Genomic DNA, 25,475 nt, shown 5'->3' with positions numbered 1-25,475 from the left:
TACATGAAAATGTTCAAAATCTCATTTTCCAAGAGTGGGCTTTCCCAGAGAAGGGCCTTAGCGCCCCTTCAGACTTTAAAAACCGGTTTATTCAGTCGCCATGACAGCACAACGAGAGAGGGGATCCGCCCTTCAGGGACAGGAAACCTCAGACATAAAAAGGGCGGCACCTCACTCCCCCGCCAGTTGGTTTCCTGTCCCTGACAGTGGAACCTCTTCAGGCAGACCTTTTTTGAAGAAGGTTGAAGAAAGAAGTCTTCCCACTCCTGACAGGCCGGATCAGGTAGCGGGGGTCCCCTGCCTCGGCCTAGTCAGGAGGCCGGTAGCACCACACGGCAGGGGGACTGTTAGTGTCGGTGAGAGCAGGAGGAAGCAACCCCAAGGGGTTAGCTTCTAGGTGTCACATTACCTTGTGAGTATACGCCGCCGTGTCTACGTGGCCTCTGGGGTCTGTCCACTCCTGCCTTGGTGGTCCGTCTTGGCCGGAGGACGCTGCCGTCCTCTGTTCGGCGCGTCTGCCCTCGGCGCCGCAGCTGTGACCGGAAGGGGCGTGTCCGGATGACGCAGCGAGCGGCGCCGGGCGGTGGCGCGGCCGCGCACGCGCGGTAGCGTTCTTTCGCCGGCTAATGGCGGCGCCCAGGGGCAGGGGGAGGATACTGGCCGCAGGGAGTTCGGCGCTCAGCGTGGGGCACGGCGTGCAGTGGCCAGAGCCTATCGGTAGTTAATACCGATCGTTGACACCTGGAGGAAGCCCTGCTGACCCCCATCCGGGGGTGGTACCCAGGGGGATGTATTTAAGAGCCGCACAGATGCCCATCCTGGTTCCTGTCCATTTCCTAATGGAGTCACCGGAGGGAACTCCGCAGCTGTGCGGTGAACAGCAGCAGCCTTTGGAGCAGCCACAAACAGGAAAGTCTCAGAGAAGCTCCCAGCGGCGTTCCAGTGGCAGTAGTCGTGCTGGTGGAGCTAAAGCTGCTCAGAGGTCCACCAAATCCTCGGGCCGTAGGAATTCTCCGGCCAAAGAGGACCCCCCGATCACGGTACCGTTTACTTCAAGGATGGGTAAGTGAGCTACGTGAAAGTACGCTTTCTGATTGGTGTCCCTCCTTGTATTCCCTCTCTCCTTATTTAGGGGAAAAAATGTGCTTCCAAAGCTAAACATAGGGAGTGTGCCGTTTGTACAGAGCCTCTCCCAGATGGGCATAAAAAGAAGCTGTGCAGATCCTGCATACAGCACTTAATCGAAGAGGAGGCCCCTGACCTGACGTCTACCCTTAGGGACATGGTCAGACAGGAGATCAGGGACTCCTTAAAATCCAGTTCTCATAAGAAACAATCTAAGAAGAGAATACTAGGTTCATCCCCTGTATCAGAGATGGATTCCGATAGTGTGAGCTCGGATTCTCATCCATCATCTTCATCATCAGAGGACGTAGAGTCTAGCCGAACATGTTTATCATTAGATAGGATTAATCATCTGGTGAAAACTGTCAACAACACCATGGGGATTGAAGAGACTCAACCAGAATGCTCCATTCAGGACATTATGTTCAGGGGCATAGACCGTAAATCCCGAAGGGTTTTTCCTGTGGTGGAGAAAATCAAGTCTCTGATTATGAAGGAGTGGAAGAAGCCCGAAAGAAAGGGGTCACTTCCGCCAGCATTTAAGAGAAGATACCCGTTCGAGGAAGAAGCTTCAGCTTCTTGGGACAAAGTCCCGAAGTTAGACGCAGCAGTGGCCAAAGCATGCAAAAACTCTTCTCTTCCATTTGAAGATTTAGGTAACTTAAAGGACCCGCTCGATAGAAAGGCTGATGTGTTCCTTAAAGGAGCTTGGGAGACTTCTGCGGGATCCCTGAGACCGGCAGTGGCGGCTACTTGCACAGCTCGGTCCTTGATGGTGTGGATAGGCCACCTGGAAGATCAACTTAAGGATAAAGTTCCTAGAAGTGAAATCCTATCATCTATGCCCATGATCCAAGATGCTGCAGCCTTCCTTTCGGATGCATCAGCGGATTCGGTCAGGCTGGCCGCAAGATCCTCAGCCTTATCCAACGCAGCCCGCAGAGCACTTTGGATTAAATGTTGGCCAGGTGATTTACAAGCTAGGTCAAGGCTATGCGGCATCCCCTGTGAAGGAGTTCATCTGTTCGGTCCGGTACTTGATGAGCTGCTTGAGAAGGCGGGCGACTCTAAGAAGCGGTTCCCTCTATTAAGAAAACCTTTTTATAGGCGTGACTACAGCAGGGGATGGTCTTATCGCCGCAGATCTGATAGAGAACCAAATAGAGATTCATCCAGATATTACGGCAGCAGCAGAAGAAGAGGTAGGGGGTATATGTTTAACACCCCTCGGGACTCGAAGAAAACTCAATGACTAGCGGTCCAGGTGGGCGGTAGGCTTTTAGCTTTCTACCCAGCCTGGTTGAGGATCACCAACAGTCCATGGATACTCAGTATCATTAAAGAGGGATTAAAGTTCCAGTTTCATCAGATCCCTCAGGACAAATTTAAACTAACTCCTGTCCGTTCTTCTCCTGCAGAACAGTTGGCGTTGGAGTCAGAAGTTCAGGATCTCAGACAAAAGGGGGTTCTTATTCGGGTACCCACGGAAGAGCGAGGTAGGGGGTTCTATTCCCCGTTATTCTTGGTAAAGAAGCCAGATGGGTCATACCGTACCATTATTAATCTGAGAGGCCTGAATGAATTCTTGCTAATCCCATCCTTCAAAATGGAATCTGTGAAAACGGCAATAAAGCTTCTTTTTCACGAGTGCTTCATGGTGGTCTTAGATCTAAAAGACGCCTATTACCATGTTCCGATACATGCAGATCACCAGCGTTTTCTCAGGGTGGCGATTTCTCTTGCCGGCACAGTGGAGCACTTCCAATATCAGGCACTCCCCTTTGGTGTTGCAGTCGCACCCCGGGTCTTTACTAAGGTTATGGTAGAGGTTATGGCACACCTTCATGAGCAAAACATACTGATAATTCCTTACTTGGATGACTTACTGATCGTGGGGCATTCAAAGTTACACTGTAAAGAGCAGTTAGAGAAAGTGATGGTAGCACTTCGTAACTTAGGTTGGATTGTCAATCTTAAAAAATCGCGTCTTCAACCCTCCACATCACAGCAGTTTTTGGGTCTTATTGTAGATTCAGCTCAGCAGGAATGTCGCCTGCCAGACTCAAAAGTCGATGCTATCCACCGGCTGGCCTCTAGAGCAATTAAAAATCCCGTAGTCTCCTTAAGAAGTGCTATGTCTCTTTTGGGGTCACTTACTTCTTGTTTTCCGGCGGTGATGTGGGCACAGTTTCACTCTAGGTCTCTTCAGTGGGATGTTCTACGTAATTTTCGGCGACTAGGCGCCAACCTAGATAAGAAATTCACTCTATCCGTAGAGGCCACGGTTTCACTAAGGTGGTGGACGCACATCCCTAATCTGCGTAAAGGGGTACCTTGGACATATCATATATCACGAGTAATAACAACTGATGCTAGTCCCACGGGGTGGGGAGCACATTGGGAAAATAATTACGTTCAGGGTCTATGGTCCCGATCTGAGCAGGACTCGTCTTCCAATCTGAAAGAATTGATGGCGGTGGAACGCGCCTTGGATAGGTTTCTTGTACCTCTACAGGGTAGACATGTTAGAATACTCTCTGACAACCAGGTGACAGTTGCTTATGTCAACCGCCAAGGAGGCACACGGTCTACGTCATTAATGAACGTTACAAATCGTATTTTTCAGATGGCCGAAAATCACCTACTCTCCCTTACGGCCCTTCATATAAAGGGGAAACTAAATACCATGGCCGATTACTTAAGCCGCAACGAGCTCAAACAAGGGGATTGGTCTCTAAAACCGGCTGTCTTCAATCAGATCGTACGGTTGTGGGGATGTCCAGAAATAGATCTGTTTGCTAGTCGAGGAAACAAGAAGCTCCATCAATTCTGTTCCCTAGACCCAAGAAACAACCCGTACGCAATCGACGCTCTTCTGATCTCCTGGAACTTCAGTCTCGCCTATGCGTTTCCCCCTCTGAATCTAATTCCTTTAGTTCTGAGGAAGATTCGGGAAGACAAAGCCCGAGTTATATTAATAGCTCCATTCTGGCCCAGAAGGTCTTGGTTCCCATGGTTAAGAAGCATGTCCATTTCCCAACCATGGATTCTCCCAGAAATTCCAGACCTCCTCTCCCAGGGTCCAGTTTTGCATCCACGAGTAGCCAACTTACATCTGACAGCGTGGAACTTGAGAGGTCACTTCTGAAAAAGAAGGGATTCTCTCAGAACCTTGTAAATACGCTGCTTAAGAGTAGGAAAGCCTCCACGACTAGCATTTATGTTAGGATATGGAGGAAGTTCCTATCAAGCTCAGGAGCACAGATCGATCAGAAACCTGATATTGCTCAGATCCTAGAATTTCTACAGAAGGGCCTAGATTTAGGCTTAGCCACCAGCACCCTTAGAGTTCAGGTTTCGGCTCTAGGGGCACTATATAATTCCAACATAGCTAGTAATCACTGGATAACAAGGTTTTTCAAAGCGGTCACCAGATCCAGGCCGGTTATTAAACAGAGAATAGTTCCATGGGACCTAAATCTTGTGCTCTCGGCTCTAACACAAGCTCCGTTCGAGCCCATTGACTCTATCCCGATCAAGATCCTGTCTGTCAAAACAGCCCTCTTAGTTGCCCTCACATCGGCAAGAAGAGTTAGTGATCTGCAAGCATTGTCCAGGCAGCGTCCGTATATGCAAATTACGGAAGATAGAGTGGTGATGAGGCCTGACCCTCTTTATCTTCCAAAGGTCGCGTCAAAATTTCATAGGTCCCAGGAGGTAATCTTGCCTTCATTTTGTCCTAATCCCTCTAACAATAAAGAACAGAGATTTCATTGTTTGGACGTGCGTAGATGCCTTCTCAGATATATTGCAGTAACAGACGCCTGGAAAAAAGATCATTCCTTATTTTTATCCTACCAGGGAGTTAGGAAGGGGCTTAGGGTATCAAAGAATACGCTAGCCAGATGGATTAGGGAGGCCATATTTCTTGCTTATACCGCAGGTGGCGTGGAAATTCCAGAAGGCATAAAGGCACACTCCACTCGTGCGGTAGCCACATCTTGGGCTGAGAGGGCAGAAGTGTCGATTGAAGACATCTGTAAGGCGGCCACATGGTCTTCTCCATCCACCTTTCTTAGACACTATAGGTTAGATCTAGGTGGCTCCTCCGACCTCACGTTTGGGAGAAGGGTGCTGGAGGCTATTATCCCTCCCTAGTCACTTTTCACTTCTCTGAAAGTCTCTCGTTGTGCTGTCATGGCGACTGAATAAATACGTACGCTACTCACCTGGTAGCAGTGTTTTTTCAGGAGCCATGACAGCACCCTTATATTCCCTACCCTCTTTGTTTATGGGTTCAACACTTCCTTTAGAAAATTCCTAAGTTTATTCACTGGGTGAATTGTACCATATATTAATATTGTCTATGTGCTACTAACCTAGAAGGTCCTTTCATACTCTGTAAACCAACTGGCGGGGGAGTGAGGTGCCGCCCTTTTTATGTCTGAGGTTTCCTGTCCCTGAAGGGCGGATCCCCTCTCTCGTTGTGCTGTCATGGCTCCTGAAAAAACACTGCTACCAGGTGAGTAGCGTTAGTATTTCCCTTAGATGGTGATAATTCTATTTGGGAGGTTCCCAGAGTGGACGTTCAGGTCTCTAAAGTCACCAAAAAGACGTCTCTCCCATTTGAGGACTTCTCAATTAAAAGATCCAATGGATCGAAAAATAGCCACCTAAAGAAGTCCTAGGAGTCCTCTATGAATCTTCTTAAAGAAAATATTGCTTCAACTTGCGTCGCCAGGGCCCTGGTCCTCTGGCTTCGCAAATTATAGGAACATCTCTCCCAGGGTACTTCCAGAGAGGAAATCCTGGACTCCCTTCCCCTTCTTCAAAAGGCTTCGGGATTCTTAGCCGATGCTTCAGGAGAGTCCGTTCATGTGGCCGCACGGTCCCTAGTTCTCTCAAACTCAGCCAGGAGAGCTCTTTGGCTGAAATCTTGGGGAGGCGACATTACATCTAAAACCAAACTCTGCGCCATCCCCTTTCAGGGTCACCATGTGTTTGGGCCAATACTGGATGATATCCTGGATAAGGCCTCTGATAGGAAGAAATCGCTTCCTGAACAAAAGGTTACTAGGAAGCGTTTTTTTTTGTCCCCCACGTGACCAGTCCTCCCAGAAGGACTTTAGGGGAAAAGGTAAAACGGGTCATTGGAGCTACCCGAAGGGGTGTAGAGGCAGGAATATCCTTGTGCCTCAACAGCAACAGACTCAGGACAAACAGTGACTCCTCAGTTGGGGGCCGGCTCTCACGGTTTCTCACCCAATGGCAGTCCATATCCACGAACCAGTGGATCCTCCACACATCACAAATCGGGCTGAAGTTGGAATTCGAGAGCCCCTCCCCCCCCCCCCCCCATTGCCTGAGAATTACCCCGGAACAACCCCCAGACCTCCTGTATCCTCGGCCCCGAGGGTATTCTCAAAAATCATGAGAGAAGCAGTCATCTTCTTCCGTCTTCAGGGAATCTGCCTGGTCCCTTACCTAGACGATCTTCTTATCATGGCTCCTTCAACATCTCAGCTGAACCAAGATGTATCAAAAACTCTAGGTATTCTCGAGTCCCTGGGCTGGATCCCAAATCTCCAAAAGTCGGACCTACAGCTGTCCACAAGGGAGAAATTCCTGGGGAATCTCTTAGACTCAGAAAAAAGAATGTCATTCCTTCCCGAAGATCGTCAGCATGACCTTTGCCAAAGAATCTCCAGATTCAAACAACAAAGATCTCCAACCCTGAAGGAGTCCATGTCCATTCTAGGATCCCTAACTTTGTGCATTCAGGCGGTATCCTGGGCCCAGGCACAGACACGGACCCTCCAGACTCATGTTCTCCTATATTCTTGAAAGTATCGGAACACTCTGTCCAGGAGAATCCCTCTTCCTGGACACGTGAAGTCAGCCCTGTTGTGGTGGCTAAAAGGCTGGAACCTTCGGCGAGGGGTAAGCTGGGATCAGCTCCCTCTGAAAGTGCTTCACACAGATGCCAGCCAAAGAGGTTGGGGTGTCGTGGTGGAACAAACATATTTTCAGGGTCTATGGCCCTCACACAGACATAAGTTCCAGATCCTCCAACCTGAGGGAATTAAAGGCAGTAGAGGAAGCGCTGGTAGCTGCCTCATCTCTAGTCCAAGGCCATCATATTCGTGTCTACTCCGACAACTTGATGACTGTGGCTTATCTTCATCATCAAGGGGGCACGAAGTATACCAGTCTGAAGCTAGTGGCAGCACATATATTTCTCTGGGCGGAGAAACACCTCCTTTCAATTTCCACCGTACATCTGAAGGGTTCAGACAACACCAAAGTGGACTTCCTCAGCAGGAAGGACTTTCATCCTGGAGAATGGTGCCTGAACCAGGAGGTTTTCCTAACCTTAACCTCGAGATGGGGAACCCCCGGAGGTCGATTTGTTTGCGAATGCCCAAAACACAAAGTCAAAAACATATTTCTCCCTCAGCCCTGTGCAAAGTGCTCTGGGAATGGATGCTCTCATTCATCCATGGACCTTCAACTTGGCTTACGCCTTCCCACCAATTCCGATATCAAAGACGCTGCAGAAAATCCAGTCAGACAAGGTCACAACAATCCTGATTGCCCCATTGTGGCCAGGTTGGAGCTGGTACAGCGCCTTGAGGGGAATGACCGAAGAAGGTCCCATTCTTCTTCCTCAAAGACCAGATCTCCTTTCTCAAGGTCCCCTCCTTTATCCGGATCTCAAAAAGTTGAATCTAGCTGCTTGGCTACTGAGACCAACATTCTAAAAGCCAGAGCTCTCTCCGATAGGGTTATCCAAACTCTCCAAAATAGTAGGAAACAGGTGACCAATGCCATCTATAACAAAGTATGGAAGAAATTCTCTTCCTGGTGTCTTCCCAGTGTCCCTGATCCTTTCCACCCCAACATTTCTCAAATCTTAGACTTCCTCCAGGTTAGATCTTGGACTCTCCCCGAATACTCTAAAAGTTCAGGAATCGGCCCCTAGTTCCTTTTTTGACCAGGATCTAGCTGGCCATCGCTGGATCAAAAGATTAATAACTTCAGCAAGTAGACTACGTCCTAGTCTCCCTAATCGGGTCCCCCCCTGGGACCTAAATTTAGTACTCAATAGTTTAACTCGGCCACCCTTTGAACCATTGTCTTCTCTGCCCCTTAAAATCCTAACACTTAAAACGGTATTCCTAGTCGCAATTACCACAGCTAGGCGCGTAGGAGAATTGCAAGCCTTGTCAGTTCAAGAACCCTTCCTATCCATAAACTCTGATAGCATAATCCTACGACTAGACCCCGCTTTTATGCCCAAAGTCATTTTGGATTTTCATAGGGGTCAGGATGTGGTTTTGCCCTCATTTTGTTCAAACCCTTCCAACGAGAAGGAGGAAAACTTCCATACCTTGGACGTCCACAGGGTAGTTCTCCATTACCTGGAGCAGTCCAAGACTTGGAGGGTCGACCAGAATCTATTTATCCAGTTCTCAGGACAGAATAAAGGGAAAAAAGCGGCTAAGAGCATGATTGCAAGCTGGATAAAACAAGCCATCTGCCTTGCATATTCGGCAAAAGATCTCCCTCCGGCGACCTCACTGAAGGCCCATTCTACCGGGTTGGTTTGCATGTCATGGGCAGCAAGAGGGAACAACTCATCAGAACAGATATGCAGAGCCGCCACATGGTCTTCTGTCCATACCTTTACCAGACACTACAGGCTAAATTTCGACAGGGATCTGACCTTCGGCAGACGTGTTCTACAGGCCGTGGTCCCTCCTTAAAGAAATTAACGTTGGTATATCTCCAAGGTGACTGTCGTGGAAGTGGACTAGAGAAAATAGAATTAGACTTACTGGTAATTCGGTTTCTAGGAACCTTCCACGACAGCACTAATTTCCCTCCCTATCTGATATTCACTGGATGATTCCTGCACTTTAGTGGTAACTATTCACGCTACTATGGCCAGAAAAAACACTGGAGATAGCAGGTAGGGGAGGGTTATTTAACCTCTTTGTGTTCCTGTCCCCCATTAGGGCGGGGAGACATCCTCCAAGGTGACTGTCGAGGAAGGTTCCTAGAAACCGAATTACCGGTAAGTCTAATTCTATTTTTATCTGGAGAGCGGTGATGTCACTGGTGACATGCGTATAGTCCTGTAATAAGTATATACCCCCCCTAAGTCATCAGGTTCGCAGCTGAGCTTCTTTTACACAGGACATAAGGATGATAATGATGGAAATGACCAGTATTAAGCACCCATGAGTTTGGGGCAGTATGTGGCTCTACAGAGCTGACTGGCTGGAGCACAATTTTTGGGGATTTGTTTCTTTAATCATGTACAGTGGTGGTCTCCTGTCCCCCGCATGTAGGTATTGTGTGTCCTGCAATCATGGACAGTGGTGGTCTCCTGACCCCCTCAGGTAGGTATTATGTATTGTATGTCCTGTAATCCTGGACAGTCGTGGTCTCCCGTCCCCCGCTTGCAGATAATGTGTCCTGTAATCATGGAACGTGATGGTCTTCTGTCCCCCGCATGTAGGTATTAGGTGTCATGTAATCATGGACAGTGATGGTTTCCTGTCCCCCGTTTGTATGTATTGTGTGTGTCCTGTAATCCTGTACAGTGGTGGTCTCCTGCCCCTCGCATGTAGGTATTCTGTGTCCTATAATCATGGACAGTGGGTGGTCTCCTGTCCCCCACATGTAGGTGTTCTGTGTTTCCTGTAATCATGGACAGTGGTGGTCTCCTGTCCCCCACATGTAGGTGTTCTGTGTGTCCTGTAATCATGGAGAGTGGTGGTCTCATGTCCCCCGCATGTAGGTATTATGTGTGTGGAGAAATGGAGGGTTGGTGGGCACCCAAGTCTGCTAGCCGAAACCGCATGGACAAGGGATCATCTTGCCTTATGCCCGCTCTCCTGTTAAACGTAACATAGTAACATAGTAAGGCCGAAAAAAGACATTTGTCCATCCAGTTCAGCCTATATTCCATCATAATAAATCCCCAGATCTACGTCCTTCTACAGAACCTAATAACTGTATGATACAATATTGTTCTGCTCCAGGAAGACATCCAGGCCTCTCTTGAACCCCTCGACTGAGTTCGCCATCACCACCTCCTCAGGCAAGCAATTCCAGATTCTCACTGCCCTAACAGTAAAGAATCCTCTTCTATGTTGGTGGAAAAACCTTCTCTCCTCCAGACGCAAAGAATGCCCCCTTGTGCCCGTCACCTTCCTTGGTATAAACAGATCCTCAGCGAGATATTTGTATTGTCCCCTTATATACTTATACATGGTTATTAGATCGCCCCTCAGTCGTCTTTTTTCTAGACTAAATAATCCTAATTTCGCTAATCTATCTGGGTACTGTAGTTCTCCCATCCCCTTTATTAATTTTGATGCCCTCCTTTGTACTCTCTCTAGTTCCATTATATCCTTCCTGAGCACCGGTGCCCAAAACTGGACACAGTACTCCATGTGCGGTCTAACTAGGGATTTGTACAGAGGCAGTATAATGCTCTCATCATGTGTATCCAGACCTCTTTTAATGCACCCCATGATCCTGTTTGCCTTGGCAGCTGCTGCCTGGCACTGGCTGCTCCAGGTAAGTTTATCATTAACTAGGATCCCCAAGTCCTTCTCCCTGTCAGATTTACCCAGTGGTTTCCCATTCAGTGTGTAATGGTGACATTGATTCCTTCTTCCCATGTGTATAACCTTACATTTATCATTGTTAAACCTCATCTGCCACCTTTCAGCCCAAGTTTCCAACTTATCCAGATCCATCTGTAGCAGAATACTATCTTCTCTTGTATTAACTGCTTTACATAGTTTTGTATCATCTGCAAATATCGATATTTTACTGTGTAAACCTTCTACCAGATCATTAATGAATATGTTGAAGAGAACAGGTCCCAATACTGACCCCTGCGGTACCCCACTGGTCACAGCGACCCAGTTAGAGACTATACCATTTATAACCACTGTCACGATCGCCCTGACCGCTGTCACCAATGGGTCAGGATTCACACCGTGACCGTCACCCCTACGTCACGGATTGAGGTGACTTTAGGCCAACAGACGGCTATCACATGTGCAGGGGGGGCTTATCTTAGTTATCCCTCCACTCCACGATGTGATGAAAAACCACACACAAGGCTATTGACCTCTTAGCTTACAGCAGGGGCTTATTCTAGGTATCCCACTGCTTTCAATATATCACAAACTGCAGGGATTTATGTATATCCCGCTTACAGTTCCACTTAACACTTGCAGCTCTCTGGCGCCCCCTTACTCTCAGGTCAGATTAGGTACTGCACCCTGGGTAATTAGTCGCCAGAAAGGCTGCCTGCTATGTACTGGCTATTGGGCACGCTGTAGCGACGCGATAACTACTCCCACTCAGGCAGGAACAATAATTATCAACCCCGCAGTCACTTCAGCGTCGCTCAACAGTCTGCACACTTTCGCTGCCACCAGCTTCGATTAAACGGGTCCGAAGCTAACCCAACACAACAGTAACAGTAGCGTATTTCACTTCAGAAGACTGGGTAAGTTTAGAGCAGGAAGAACGAACTAATATATAATAGTATATTCCATTGAAATTAATTAGGCAGTGCTTTATGAAAAATATTTTATAAAGAAGTTACAAATGAGACAATTGCAAATATGTACAAGGGTAATTATAACATAAAGAGAATAAATGAGAAAAAGCAACACTTACATGTTCAAAGCATGACAGGCAACCAGGCTAGGGCAGTTTCCATATATCCCAGTCCATGGGATGCTGCTGGCTTCAGGAGAGGACAAGAAGTCAGGAAGAAATCTAGCAGAGATACAGCTGGGGATGTGTGCAGCCAGTTATACTTTCAAGGCTGTGACATCACAGAAAGGCTGGCTTATCCAGACCCTCCTCTCTCTACATCCTGCCTAAACTTTAAACTATTCTCTCTGATTTCTATAACTTCACTACAAAACATGTCAGCGTCCTAAAAAGCTCATCATTCATCTCAGATTAACGTGAGCATTCTAATGAGATCAAATACCGTATATACTCGAGTATAAGCCGAGATTTTCAGCCCAAATTTTAGGGCTGAAAGTGCCCCCCTCGGCTTATACTCGAGTCACGGTAGCGGTGGGGTCGGCGGGTGAGGGGGTGAGGGCGCTGGGGTATACTTACCTAGTCCCAGCGATCCTCGCGCTGTCCCTGCCGTCCCACGGGCTTCGGCGCTGCAGTTTCTTCCTCTCTTCAGCGGTCACGTGGGACCGCTCATTACAGAAATGAATAAGCGGCTCCACCTCCCATAGGGGCGGAGCCGCTTATTCATTTCTCTAATCAGCGGTGCCGGTGACCGCTGATAGAGAAAGAAGCTGCAGCGCCGAAGACAGGAGGGGACAGCGCGAGGATCGCCAGGACTAGGTGAGTATGTTATATTCACCTGTCCTCGTTCCAGCCGCCGGGCGCCGATCCATCTTCCCGGCCGGCGCCTCCATCTTCCCGGCGTCTGCGCTCTCTGACTGATCAGGCAGAGGGCGCGATGACGCATATAGTGTGCGCGGCGCCCTCTGCCTGATCAGTCAGAGCAGAGACGCCGGGAAGATGGAGGCGCCGGAACGAGACGCTGGGAGCTGCAATCAAGGGAGGTGAGTATGTGTTTTTTTTTTTTTTATTGCAGCAGTAGCAGCGGCAGCACAGATTAATGTGGAGCATCTATGGGGCACAGTGAACGGTGCAGAGCACCGTATAAGGCACAGCTAGGGGGCACAATGAACGGTGCAGAGCACCGTATAAGGCACAGCTAGGGGGCACAGTGAACGGTGCAGAGCACCGTATATGGCACAGCTAGGGGGCACAATGAACGGTGCAGAGCACCGTATAAGGCACAGCTAGGGGGCACAATGAACGGTGCAGAGCACTGTATATGGCACAGCTATGGGGCACAGTGAACGGTGCAGAGCACTGTATATGGCACAGCTAGGGGGCACAGTGAACGGTGCAGAGCACTATATGGGGCACAGCTATGGGGAAATATGAATGGTGTAGAGCACTATATGGCACAGCTATGGGGAAATAATGATCTATTTTTATTTTTGAAATTCACCGGTAGTTGCTGCATTTCCACCCTAGGCTTATACTCGAGTCAATAAGTTTTCCCAGTTTTTTGTGGCAAAATTAGGGGGGTCGGCTTATACTCGGGTCGGCTTATACTCGAGTATATACGGTATGTCCTAACTGGGATACATATTTACAGAGAAATCCCTACTTCTTTACCAGATGGAGTTAGAAACCCGAGTGTCATGAGATGTGTAGATACACCGAGTGAGACTACAAATATATATTTTCGTATTTCTAGCTTAAATCGTTTGCCTAATATCTAACAAAAACTAAACAAAGAATCTTTCATGAATTTTTGGAGCCACTTTTCCTTATAGCTGAACAAGAGCTTACACAGGAAATGCTAGTCGTAAATTCCATTCGGCAATAAAACCTCTCTTCCCCCATACTCTCAGAGAAGGACAGCCAGGAATATGCAGCTACAAACTGTTCTCCAAGAAGGGGGGGCTTAGCCCACTCAGGCTAGAGAACTACTTATGATATTTCATACCATATCGTGACAACCACCCTCTGCTTTCTATCACTAAGCCAGTTACTAACCCATTTACACACATTTTCCCCCAGACCAAGCATTCTCATTTTGTGTACCAACCTCTTGTGCGGCACGGTATCAAACGCTTTGGAAAAATCGAGATATACCACGTCCAATGACTCACCGTGGTCCAGTCTATAGCTTACCTCTTCATAAAAACTGATTAGATTGGTTTGACAGGAGCGATTTCTCATAAACCCATGCTGATATGGAGTTAAACAGTTATTCTCATTGAGATAATCCAGAATAACATCCCTCAGAAACCCTTCAAATATTTTACCAACAATAGAGGTTAGACTTACTGGCCTATAATTTCCAGGTTCACTTTTAGAGCCCTTTTTGAATATTGGCACCACATTTGCTATGCGCCAGTCCTGCGGAACAGACCCTGTCGCTATAGAGTCCCTAAAAATAGGAAATAATGGTTTATCTATTACATTACTTAGTTCTCTTAGTACTCGTGGGTGTATGCCATCCGGACCCGGAGATTTATCTATTTTAATCTTATTTAGCCGGTTTCGCACCTCTTTTTGGGTTAGATTGGTGACCCTTAATATAGGGTTTTCATTGTTTCTTGGGATTTCACCTAGCATTTCATTTTCCACTGTGAATACCGTGGAGAAGAAGGTGTTTAATATGTTAGCTTTTTCCTCGTCATCTACAACCATTCTTTCCTCACTGGGCAGTTAACTTACAGGGTTACAGTCTGTTTAGAAAGGATCGTAAAAATCGGAGAGGAGGAGGGGTTTGTCTCTATGTAAAGTCTTGTCTAAAGTCCACTTTAAGGGAGGATATTAGCGAAGGAAATGAGGATGTCGAGTCCATATGGGTTGAAATTCATGGAGGGAAAAATGGTAACAAAATTCTCATTGGGGTCTGTTACAAACCCCCAAATATAACAGAAAGCATGGAAAGTCTACTTCTAAAGCAGATAGATGAAGCTGCAACCCATAATGAGGTCCTGGTTATGGGGGACTTTAACTACCCGGATATTAACTGGGAAACAGAAACCTGTGAAACCCATAAAGGCAACAGGTTTCTGCTAATAACCAATAAAAATTATCTTTCACAATTGGTGCAGAATCCAACCAGAGGAGCAGCACTTTTAGACCTAATACTATCTAATAGACCTGACAGAATAACAAATCTGCAGGTGGTCGGGCATCTAGGAAATAGCGACCACAATATTGTACAGTTTCACCTGTCTTTCACTAGGGGGACTTGTCAGGGAGTCACAAAAACATTGAACTTTAGGAAGGCAAAGTTTGAACAGCTTAGAGATGCCCTTAATCTGGTAGACTGGGACAATATCCTCAGAAATAAGAATACAGATAATAAATGGGAAATGTTTAAGAACATCCTAAATAGGCAGTGTAAGCGGTTTATACCTTGTGGGAATAAAAGGACTAGAAATAGGAAAAACCCAATGTGGCTAAACAAAGAAGTAAGACAGGCAATTAACAGTAAAAAGAAAGCATTTGCACTACTAAAGCAGGATGGCACCATTGAAGCTCTAAAAAACTATAGGGAGAAAAATACTTTATCTAAAAAACTAATTAAAGCTGCCAAAAAGGAAACAGAGAAGCACATTGCTAAGGAGAGTAAAACTAATCCCAAACTGTTCTTCAACTATATCAATAGTAAAAGAATAAAAACTGAAAATGTAGGCCCCTTAAAAAATAGTGAGGAAAGAATGGTTGTAGATGACGAGGAAAAAGCTAACATATTAAACACCTTCTTCTCCACGGTATTCACGGTGGAAAATGAAATGCTAGGTGAAATCCCAAGAAACAATGAAAACCCTATATTAAGGGTCACCAATCTAACCCAAGAAGAGGTGCGAAACCGGCTAAATAAGATTAAAATAGATAAATCTCCGGGTCCGGATTGCATACACCCACGAGTACTAAGAGAACTAAGTAATGTAATAGATAAACCATTATTTCTTATTTTTAGTGACTCTATAGCGACAGGGTCTGTTCCGCAGGACTGGCGCATAGCAAATGTGGTGCCAATATTCAAAAAGGGCTCTAAAAGTGAACCTGGAAATTATAGGCCAGTAAGTCTAACCTCTATTGTTGGTAAAATATTTGAAGGGTTTCTGAGGGATGTTATTCTGGATTATCTCAATGAGAATAACTGTTTAACTCCATATCAGCATGGGTTTATGAGAAATCGCTCCTGTCAAACCAATCTAATCAGTTTTTATGAAGAGGTAAGCTATAGACTGGACCACGGTGAGTCATTGGACGTGGTATATCTCGATTTTTCCAAAGCGTTTGATACCGTGCCGCACAAGAGGTTGGTACACAAAATGAGAATGCTTGGTCTGGGGGAAAATGTGTGTAAATGGGTTAGTAACTGGCTTAGTGATAGAAAGCAGAGGGTGGTTATAAATGGTATAGTCTCTAACTGGGTCGCTGTGACCAGTGGGGTACCGCAGGGGTCAGTATTGGGACCTGTTCTCTTCAACATATTCATTAATGATCTGGTAGAAGGTTTACACAGTAAAATATCGATATTTGCAGATGATACAAAACTATGTAAAGCAGTTAATACAAGAGAAGATAGTATTCTGCTACAGATGGATCTGGATAAGTTGGAAACTTGGGCTGAAAGGTGGCAGATGAGGTTTAACAATGATAAATGTAAGGTTATACACATGGGAAGAAGGAATCAATATCACCATTACACACTGAATGGGAAACCACTGGGTAAATCTGACAGGGAGAAGGACTTGGGGATCCTAGTTAATGATAAACTTACCTGGAGCAGCCAGTGCCAGGCAGCAGCTGCCAAGGCAAACAGGATCATGGGGTGCATTAAAAGAGGTCTGGATACACATGATGAGAGCATTATACTGCCTCTGTACAAATCCCTAGTTAGACCGCACATGGAGTACTGTGTCCAGTTTTGGGCACCGGTGCTCAGGAAGGATATAATGGAACTAGAGAGAGTACAAAGGAGGGCAACAAAATTAATAAAGGGGATGGGAGAACTACAATACCCAGATAGATTAGCGAAATTAGGATTATTTAGTCTAGAAAAAAGACGAATGAGGGGCGATCTAATAACCATGTATAAGTATATAAGGGGACAATACAAATATCTCGCTGAGGATCTGTTTATACCAAGGAAGGTGACGGGCACAAGGGGGCATTCTTTGCGTCTGGAGGAGAGAAGGTTTTTCCACCAACATAGAAGAGGATTCTTTACTGTTAGGGCAGTGAGAATCTGGAATTGCTTGCCTGAGGAGGTGGTGATGGCGAACTCAGTCGAGGGGTTCAAGAGAGGCCTGGATGTCTTCCTGGAGCAGAACAATATTGTATCATACAATTATTAGGTTCTGTAGAAGGACGTAGATCTGGGTATTTATTATGATGGAATATAGGCTGAACTGGATGGACAAATGTCTTTTTTCGGCCTTACTAACTATGTTACTATGTTACTATTTTGTAAGGGGCCTACATTTTCAGTTTTTATTCTTTTACTATTGATATAGTTGAAGAACAGTTTGGGATTAGTTTTACTCTCCTTAGCAATGTGCTTCTCTGTTTCCTTTTTGGCAGCTTTAATTAGTTTTTTAGATAAAGTATTTTTCTCCCTATAGTTTTTTAGAGCTTCAATGGTGCCATCCTGCTTTAGTAGTGCAAATGCTTTCTTTTTACTGTTAATTGCCTGTCTTACTTCTTTGTTTAGCCACATTGGGTTTTTCCTATTTCTAGTCCTTTTATTCCCACAAGGTATAAACCGCTTACACTGCCTATTTAGGATGTTCTTAAACATTTCCCAATTATTATCTGTATTCTTATTTCTGAGGATATTGTCCCAGTCTACCAGATTAAGGGCATCTCTAAGCTGGTCAAACTTTGCCTTCCTAAAGTTCAGTGTTTTTGTGACTCCCTGACAAGTCCCCCTAGTGAAAGACAGGTGAAACTGCACAATATTGTGGTCGCTATTTCCTAAATGCCCAACCACCTGCAGATTTGTTATTCTGTCAGGTCTATTAGATAGTATTAGGTCTAAAAGTGCTGCTCCTCTGGTTGGATTCTGCACCAATTGTGAAAGATAATTTTTCTTGGTTATTACCAGAAACCTGTTGCCTTTATGGGTTTCACAGGTTTCTGTTTCCCAGTTAATATCCGGGTAGTTAAAGTCCCCCATAACCAGGACCTCATTATGGGTTGCAGCTTCATCTATCTGCTTTAGAAGTAGACTTTCCATGGTTTCTGTTATATTTGGGAGTATGTAACAGACCCCAATGAGAATTTTGTTACCATTTTTCCCTCCATGAATTTCGACCCATATGGACTCGACATCCTCATTCCCTTCGCTAATATCCTCCCTTAAAGTGGACTTTAGACAAGACTTTACATAGAGACAAACCCCTCCTCCTCTCCGATTTTTACGATCCTTTCTAAACAGACTGTAACCCTGTAAGTTAACTGCCCAGTTAACTGCCCAGTCATAGCTTTCATCTAACCATGTCTCGGTTATTCCCACTATGTCAAAGTTACCTGTAGATATTTCTGCTTCTAGTTCTTCCATCTTGTTTGTCAGGCTTCTGGCGTTTGCGAGCATGCAGTTTAGAGGATTTTGTTTTGTTCCAATCTCCTCGCTGTGGATTGTTTTAGAAATGTTCTTACCTCCCTTCTGAGTATGTTTTCCTGGATCTTCTTTGTTCAAGTCTAATGTTTTTCTTCCCGTCCCCTCTTCTTCTAGTTTAACGCCCTCCTGATGAGTGTAGCGAGTCTTCTGGCGAATGTGTGTTTCCCAGGTTTGTTGAGGTGTAGTCCGTCTCTGGCGAGGAGTCCATCGTACAAGTAATTCACACCGTGGTCCAGGAATCCGAATTCTTGTTGTCTGCACCATCGTCTTAGCCAGTTGTTTGCATCAAGGATCCTGTTCCATCTCCTGGTGCCATGCCCGTCTACTGGAAGGATAGAAGAAAAAACTACCTGTGCATCCAGTTCCTTTACTTTCTTCCCCAACTCTTCAAAGTCTTTGCAGATTGTCGGTAGGTCCTTCCTTGCCGTGTCATTGGTGCCAACATGTATCGGAAGAAATGGGTGGACGTCCTTGGAGTTGAAGAGCTTTGGTATCCTATCGGTCACATCCTTGATCATCGCACCTGGAAGGCAGCATACTTCTCTTGCAGTTATGTCCGGTCTGCAGATGGCTGCTTCTGTGCCTCTCAGTAGTGAGTCTCCCACCACCACCACTCTTCGTTGCTTCTTGGCTGTACTTTTTGCTGTCACTTGTTGCTGTGTGCCCTTTTCTTTTTTGCTTGCTGGTATTGCTTCATCCTTAGGTGTGCCATCTTCATCCTCTACGAAGATTTGATATCGGTTCTTCAGTTGTGTGGTTGTTGATTTCTCCATGGTCTTCTTGCTTCTTTTGGTCACATGCTTCCACTCATCTGCTTTTGGAGGTTCTCTGACACTTTTTGCACCTTCTGTGACCAGTAGAGATGCTTCTGTTCTGTCTAGAAAGTCTTCATTCTCTTTGATGAGTTTCAAAGTTGCTATTCTTTCTTCCAGACCCCGCACCTTTTCTTCTAAAAGGGCCACTAGTCTACACTTCTGACAGGTGAAATTTGATTCTTCTTCTGGTCGATCTGTGAACATGTAGCACATGCTGCAGCTCACCATGTAGGTTGTCACATCTGCTATGTTGTTCCTAGATCCTGCTGACTTGCTGTGTGTTTTCCTTCTTGTGTAATCTACTCAGCCAAGCTCTCTTGCAATAATGACCTACAGGCAAAAATTTGCGCGCCGTAAGGCGCGCGGTTTGGTGATGCTTTCCAAGCAGCTGGTCCCGGCTGTACCCAACGATCTTCTAGCTTAGGGAGACTCTTCGCTCTTCCCAGAAGGCACCTGGAATATGCAAATTAGCCTCCTCAAGCTTGAATCCCTGGTTTGGTGATGCTTTCCAAGCAGCTGGTCCCGGCTGTACCCAACGATCTTCTAGCTTAGGGAGACTCTTCGCTCTTCCCAGAAGGCACCTGGAATATGCAAATTAGCCTCCTCAAGCTTGAATCCCTGGTTTGGTGATGCTTTCCAAGCAGCTGGTCCCGGCTGTACCCAACGATCTTCTAGCTTAGGGAGACTCTTCGCTCTTCCCAGAAGGCACCTGGAATATGCAAATTAGCCTCCTCAAGCTTGAATCCCTGGTTTTAGGGAAACGTGCGCATAACTATACTCAGAAAACACAGGGTTAGGGTAAAACAGTGCAGCAATACTTTATTGAACCACAACACACAATAGCAAACACTGCAATCCCAGCAATTACCCCCAAGATGGTGCAGATTACAGGGTCCCACCCTTCCGCTGACTCGCCAGGATATTGGTAGATGTTACATCAGAGCTCCTAGAGTCGCTATTCCACCTGTGATACACACACAGAGAAGAGGAACCAGAAACACATGGGCTACTTGCACAATGAACAAGTCTGTAGGAACCTGTTCACACACCACCAAGAAACTTGAAGACACAAAAGAGAACAGTGAGGTCAAAAATACTCTGTTGTAAAAAAAAAAATCACCGTAATAAGCAAGTGCTAGTCAAAAGACAGAAAAAACGGTATTTAGGTGATACTTTTTTGTAAAAAAAAAATGTATACTAAGCTGCTCCACCAATCGTCAAGGTATACCCATATAGAGCAGTCCTACCTAATGTATATAATCCCTATCTGATGTATTTAAAAACCTGATCATCTGTATAGTACCTGTATAAGCAGGGTTCAGAGAGGGAATTTTCATGTGGACATGCTGGATGGAATGGCTTTGATGCAAATGACCCATAAGGAGTGGTGGACTCCCTAGTCTTGTAGAAACAAGAGAACAATTACAGAACCAGAAACACTGAACCCTGCTTATACAGGTACTATACAGATGATCAGGTTTTTAAATACATCAGATAGGGATTATATACATTAGGTAGGACTGCTCTATATGGGTATACCTTGACGATTGGTGGAGCTGTTTAGTATACATTTTTTTGCAAAAAAACGTATCAACTCAATACCGTTTTTTCCATCTTTTGACTAGCGCTTGCTTATTACTGTGATTTTTTATTTAAAACAGAGTATTTTTTACCTCACTGTGCTCTTTTGTGTACACACAGAGAAGAGGTAACGACAAACATAGGGAGATGACAGAGAATAGTCCATAGAGTCTGCACAAAGTCCAAAGACAATTGACACAAGAGTCACCACTTGGCTTATCTGACCATCTCCATTGAACCAGGTGACCAGCGGGTCCCAAAACCTGGCTTTCTCCAAACATATCCATGGTTCAGAGATGGTCACTGGATCAGATCTCTGTCCTTCCAACCAGAGCCGAAAACCCCTAGGTTGTTTCCTATAGATTCATAGATTCATGTCCCTCTTGATGGTGCCATGATGAATTGGCTGCAGTCCTGTCTCTCGTCCGTTGGGGGGTTTGCAGAATGTTAGGCTGGTAGCTCAGTGTTACTTCAGTTGAAGTGATGAGATCTGAGTCTTTTTATACCTTTGGGTTAGTAAGGCATGAAAGCTATTTTTAAAATTACCCAGTGTCCTTCAGTCCACTTCGGAAGCCTTTTCCTATCTGCCTTAAAAGTCAACAAACTGGTTAGAGAATATAATACACAATTAGCATATCAGCACACAATAAACAAAGATAAACACACACACTATGTACAAGTCACTATTACAGACTTACACAGTATGTTAAATGGTATGTCAGTTTGCAAGTCTGTCTTCTTGACCCACCAGACATAAACACTTAAATCCACAAGCCAATATACAGATAAAAAGTTAATTCTTCTTGGTTTGTAAAAATATGGTTGTCTGGGAAAATAAGGTACAATCTGGTTTCTTCACAATGTGAGTCCTGTAATCATGAATAGTGGTGGGCTCCTGTCCCTCGCATGTAGGTATTATGTGCGTCCTGTAATTATGGACAGTGGTGGCCTCCTGTCTCCCACACGTAGGTATTATGTATGTCCTGTAATCCTGGACAGTCGTGGTCTCCTGTCCCCTGCTTGTAGGTATTATGTGTGTCCTGTAATCCTGGACAGTGGTCTTCTGTCCCCCACATGTATTATTATGTGTCCTGTAATCATTGATAGTGGTGGTTTCCTGTCCCCCCTGAATGTAGGCATTTTGTGTGTCCTGTAATCCTGGACAGTGGTGGTCTCCTGTCCCCCGCATGTAGGTATTGTGTCCTGTAATCCTGGACAGTGGTGGTCTCCTGTCCCATGCATGTAGGTATTATGTGTGTCCTCTAATCCTGGACAGTGGTGGTCTCCTGTCCCCAGCATGTAGGCATTGTGTCCTGTAATCCTGGACAGTGGTGGTCTTCTGTCCCTCGCATGTAGGTATTGTGTGACCTGTAATCAAGGACAGTGGTGGTCTCCTGTCCCCAGCATGTAGGTATCATGCATCCTGTAATAATGTGACTTCAGCAGTGGTCACAGCATTCTGCAGGTCTCCTCCATTACTTTCCCTCCAGGGCAAGTCTCCTCCATTCCTGATCCCCCAGAGCAGGGCTTCAGGAGCGGTCTGGTTGTGGCCTTCTCCACTTTCAGAGCATTGTTGACCATTTGACGTTTTTCTTCATTATTCTCCAGACTTATCGTGGTCAGGTTCAAGGATTCCGGAATACAGCGACCACACCGAAGACACTTCCACCAGGCTACTCCAGGGCAGAATCTCCTCTCTACACCTAGTCTGCGCCAACATCTGAAGGTAGTGATCAGCGAGGGGAGCACTTATTTATTCCATACAAGGAAAAACCATTTTAGAGAGTCACATCCTAGAAGAAAATAATGAATGGGGCGGGAGTTACCATCGTCTTCACATCTTTCAAGCACTGGGGGCAGCACTGAGCCCACTCCTCATTTCTTTCCTCTGCCATTACAGATGATGCAGGGGGCTGCCCTTCAGACCGTCTCTGTCCAGCCAGTGGCCCTCGCTCAGACCATGACCACAGTCACTCAGCTAGCCCCGAACTGGAGCTCCGGCCTGTGCGACTGCTGCGAGGACATGGGCATATGTAAGTACTTATATGAAGGAGAGCTCCGGCCACAACACTCCCCCCCAAATACTGTGTGACCCCTGACCTGTGACAGAGGCGACATCCGACATTACAGAACCAGTACCTCATCGTGATAACCTGCCTGTATATAATGTGAGTGGTTGTCAGCCCCGCCCACTTGTCCCTAAAATCTTTCTCTCTTCTGCTCGCAGGCTGTTTTGCTTTCTGGTGTTTCCCCTGTTTCCAGTGCACCACGGCCAGTGATTTTGGCGAGTGCCTGTGTCTCCCACTTCTCGAGTGCGGCAGTTACGGCTATTGCCCGATTGTGTCTCTGGCAATGAGGACCGCCGTCCGAGAGCGCTACAAGATCCCGGTATGTACCCCTGCGTCCAACCCGGTGGCCTCTTCTGGGAGGGGGGTCTGGTAGCACCGTATTTCTAGCAATGATAAGATTATATGCGTCCCTCTTCACATAATGGCAGCTGCCGACCTGCACATCTGAGCTCAGTCAATACCGCCAGCTGCCCCTGTGCTATGCCCAATCCCGTTCACCTGGTCTATGGCTGCTGTCACCCCCAAAATTGCACACATAGGATGCCCATGGTGCCGCACTGACCCCTCTCTTCTCTGCACAGGGCTCCATCTGCAATGACTGCTGCACCGTCTGCTGGTGCTTATCCTGCTCCTGGTGCCAGATGGCTCGCGAGATCAAGAAACGCAAGCAGAATGTCAGCTTCGTCACTGCCCACACCAACATTATTGGGGCGCCACTAATGCAAGCCCAAAATATCACAGTGCAATCAGGATTAAAATAGTAGCCCCTACAAGAAGCATGACCTAATGCGAGGACAACCCCACACCGAGAGCAACATGGTGCATGAGGTCCAACCCAACATTGATGGCAACTCCACAAGGTCCAACTCAACGCTGCCTGGTGCAAGAGGTCCAAGCCAAATCCATGTGGTGAACGAGGTTGAACCCAACACCTCCTGGTGAACAAACTCCAATACAAAACTAAGGGCAACTCTATGAGCTCCAACCTAAAGCAACCGGCACCTGGTGCATGAGATCCAACCCAACTCTGAGAGCAACTCCACGATGTCCAACCTAAAGACATGGCACCTGATGCATGAGGTCTAACTCAACCAGCTCCAGCTACAATGAAGGACAGGCAGCTCCAGGGAGAGGTGGATGGAGATAATCAAAGATTTTTCACTAGGCATCTGAACCTGACAGAGGAAGGTCTGACTTGTGGTGGTCATCTTCTCTTCAGAAGAGCTAAAACCCAACATTTCCCCACATGTGGCAGCAGAAGAAAGTGCCCTGTAAGTCCGGAGGAACTCCCTGTACAAAGGTCTGTAAGACATCATAGCAGGCATGGTACTAACTAAGGAACGGGAAAGTTAGACGGAAACTCTGTTCAGTGCCCAATACCCTCTCCCACTGCTCCCCAGGTGATGCAGTAATTGGGACGCCCATCTGACCAACGGGAAAAAAAAGAGGAAGGGATATCCAGCCACACCCACAAAGGTTAAATTCAGGTGCCCGGGGTCAGTACCTTACTCTTTCTCCCCGGCTGACCCCTGGAAGCTATTGCCTGTTCAACCCATCTAGGTCTGTCTGTGTTTTCATTATAGGACTGGTGGGAGGGCACTGTTTACTACACACGGGTCTCCGCAGTCTCAGATTTTTGCCCTATATGACATTTTCTAGAACACACTTTAGTGCACACCCCTCATCTTGTAAAATGTCAGCACTGGCTATACCTTTTATATAAGTGTTTGTAAGACTGCACCATAGGTTATATCTCTAAAATGAAGCTTTCTAGAATGTCACCACAGGGTGCGCCCATTACCTAAGGCGTTGCCGCAGGTCGTGCCTCTCACCATGGATCAGGCCCAGCACCACATAGGACGTCACAATAGGTCATGCCCCTCACCTTGTAGGATCTCACCGTGGGTCGCACCCCACTCTTCGTAGGACGTTGACGTGGGTCACATCCCTCACCTTGTAGCACGTCACTGCAGGTTGTACTCCCGTGTAGTGATGAGCAAGTATACTCGTTGCTTGGATTTCTCCGAGAATGCTCGTGTGGTCTCCGAGCATTTGTGAGTGCTCGGAGATTTAGTTTTCGTTGCCGCAGCTGCATGGTTTGCAGCTGCTAGACAGCTTGAATACATATAGGGATTCCCTAACAACCAGGCAAACCCCACATGTACTCAGGCTGGCTAGCAGCTGTAAATTATGCAGCTGTGTCCACAAAAACTAAATCTCCAAGCACTCACAAATACTCGGAGACCACCAGAGCGTTGTGCTCCGGAAAACCAGAGCAACGAGTATACTCACTCATCACTACTCCCGTGTAAAGCTCTGAAGGTTATGTTCCTTGTGTTGTACAATATCACCAGGGGTTACACCCTAATATAAATTTCTATTTCAATATTTGTCCAAATCGAAACTGATCTCAATAAAGGTCATTAATCTGAAACATGACACCCGCTCTTGTGTAGTGTCTTCCTCCTGATCCGCCATTCACATCCTGGTACAGTGACCACCGTAAGAGGAATGGAGGTAAAATGTTGAAGGACACATTACAAGCACTGGCATAAGCCGTGTGGAGACCCCATAGGTTGTGTTGTCCAGCTCTTCCCATCTGGGTTCTTTAGTTCAGTGTTTTTCAACCAGTGTGCCGCGGGG

The 25,475-nt window shown here is 46.4% G+C and overlaps 1 protein-coding gene across 1 annotated transcript in view; it reads left to right on the top strand.

Moving 5' to 3' along the window:
• The window catches only part of LOC138674907 (PLAC8-like protein 1), a 34,394-nt gene extending 9,123 nt beyond the window's left edge, over positions 1 to 25,271 (top strand). Inside the window, exons 2-5 of the mRNA XM_069762731.1 lie at positions 22,372 to 22,489; positions 22,664 to 22,796; positions 22,991 to 23,151; positions 23,414 to 25,271. Of these exons, the coding sequence (XP_069618832.1) occupies positions 22,372 to 22,489; positions 22,664 to 22,796; positions 22,991 to 23,151; positions 23,414 to 23,593 (592 nt within the window). The 3' untranslated portion in view covers positions 23,594 to 25,271. The remainder of the gene's footprint in view (positions 1 to 22,371; positions 22,490 to 22,663; positions 22,797 to 22,990; positions 23,152 to 23,413) is intronic.
• The last annotated feature ends 204 nt before the right edge of the window (positions 25,272 to 25,475 follow it).

This window comes from Ranitomeya imitator, chromosome 4 (assembly GCF_032444005.1).
Source record: "Ranitomeya imitator isolate aRanImi1 chromosome 4, aRanImi1.pri, whole genome shotgun sequence".
Classification (NCBI taxonomy): Eukaryota; Metazoa; Chordata; class Amphibia; order Anura; family Dendrobatidae; genus Ranitomeya; species Ranitomeya imitator.
Note: the sequence above shows the minus strand (reverse complement) of the source record. Positions and strands in the feature narration are given on the sequence as shown.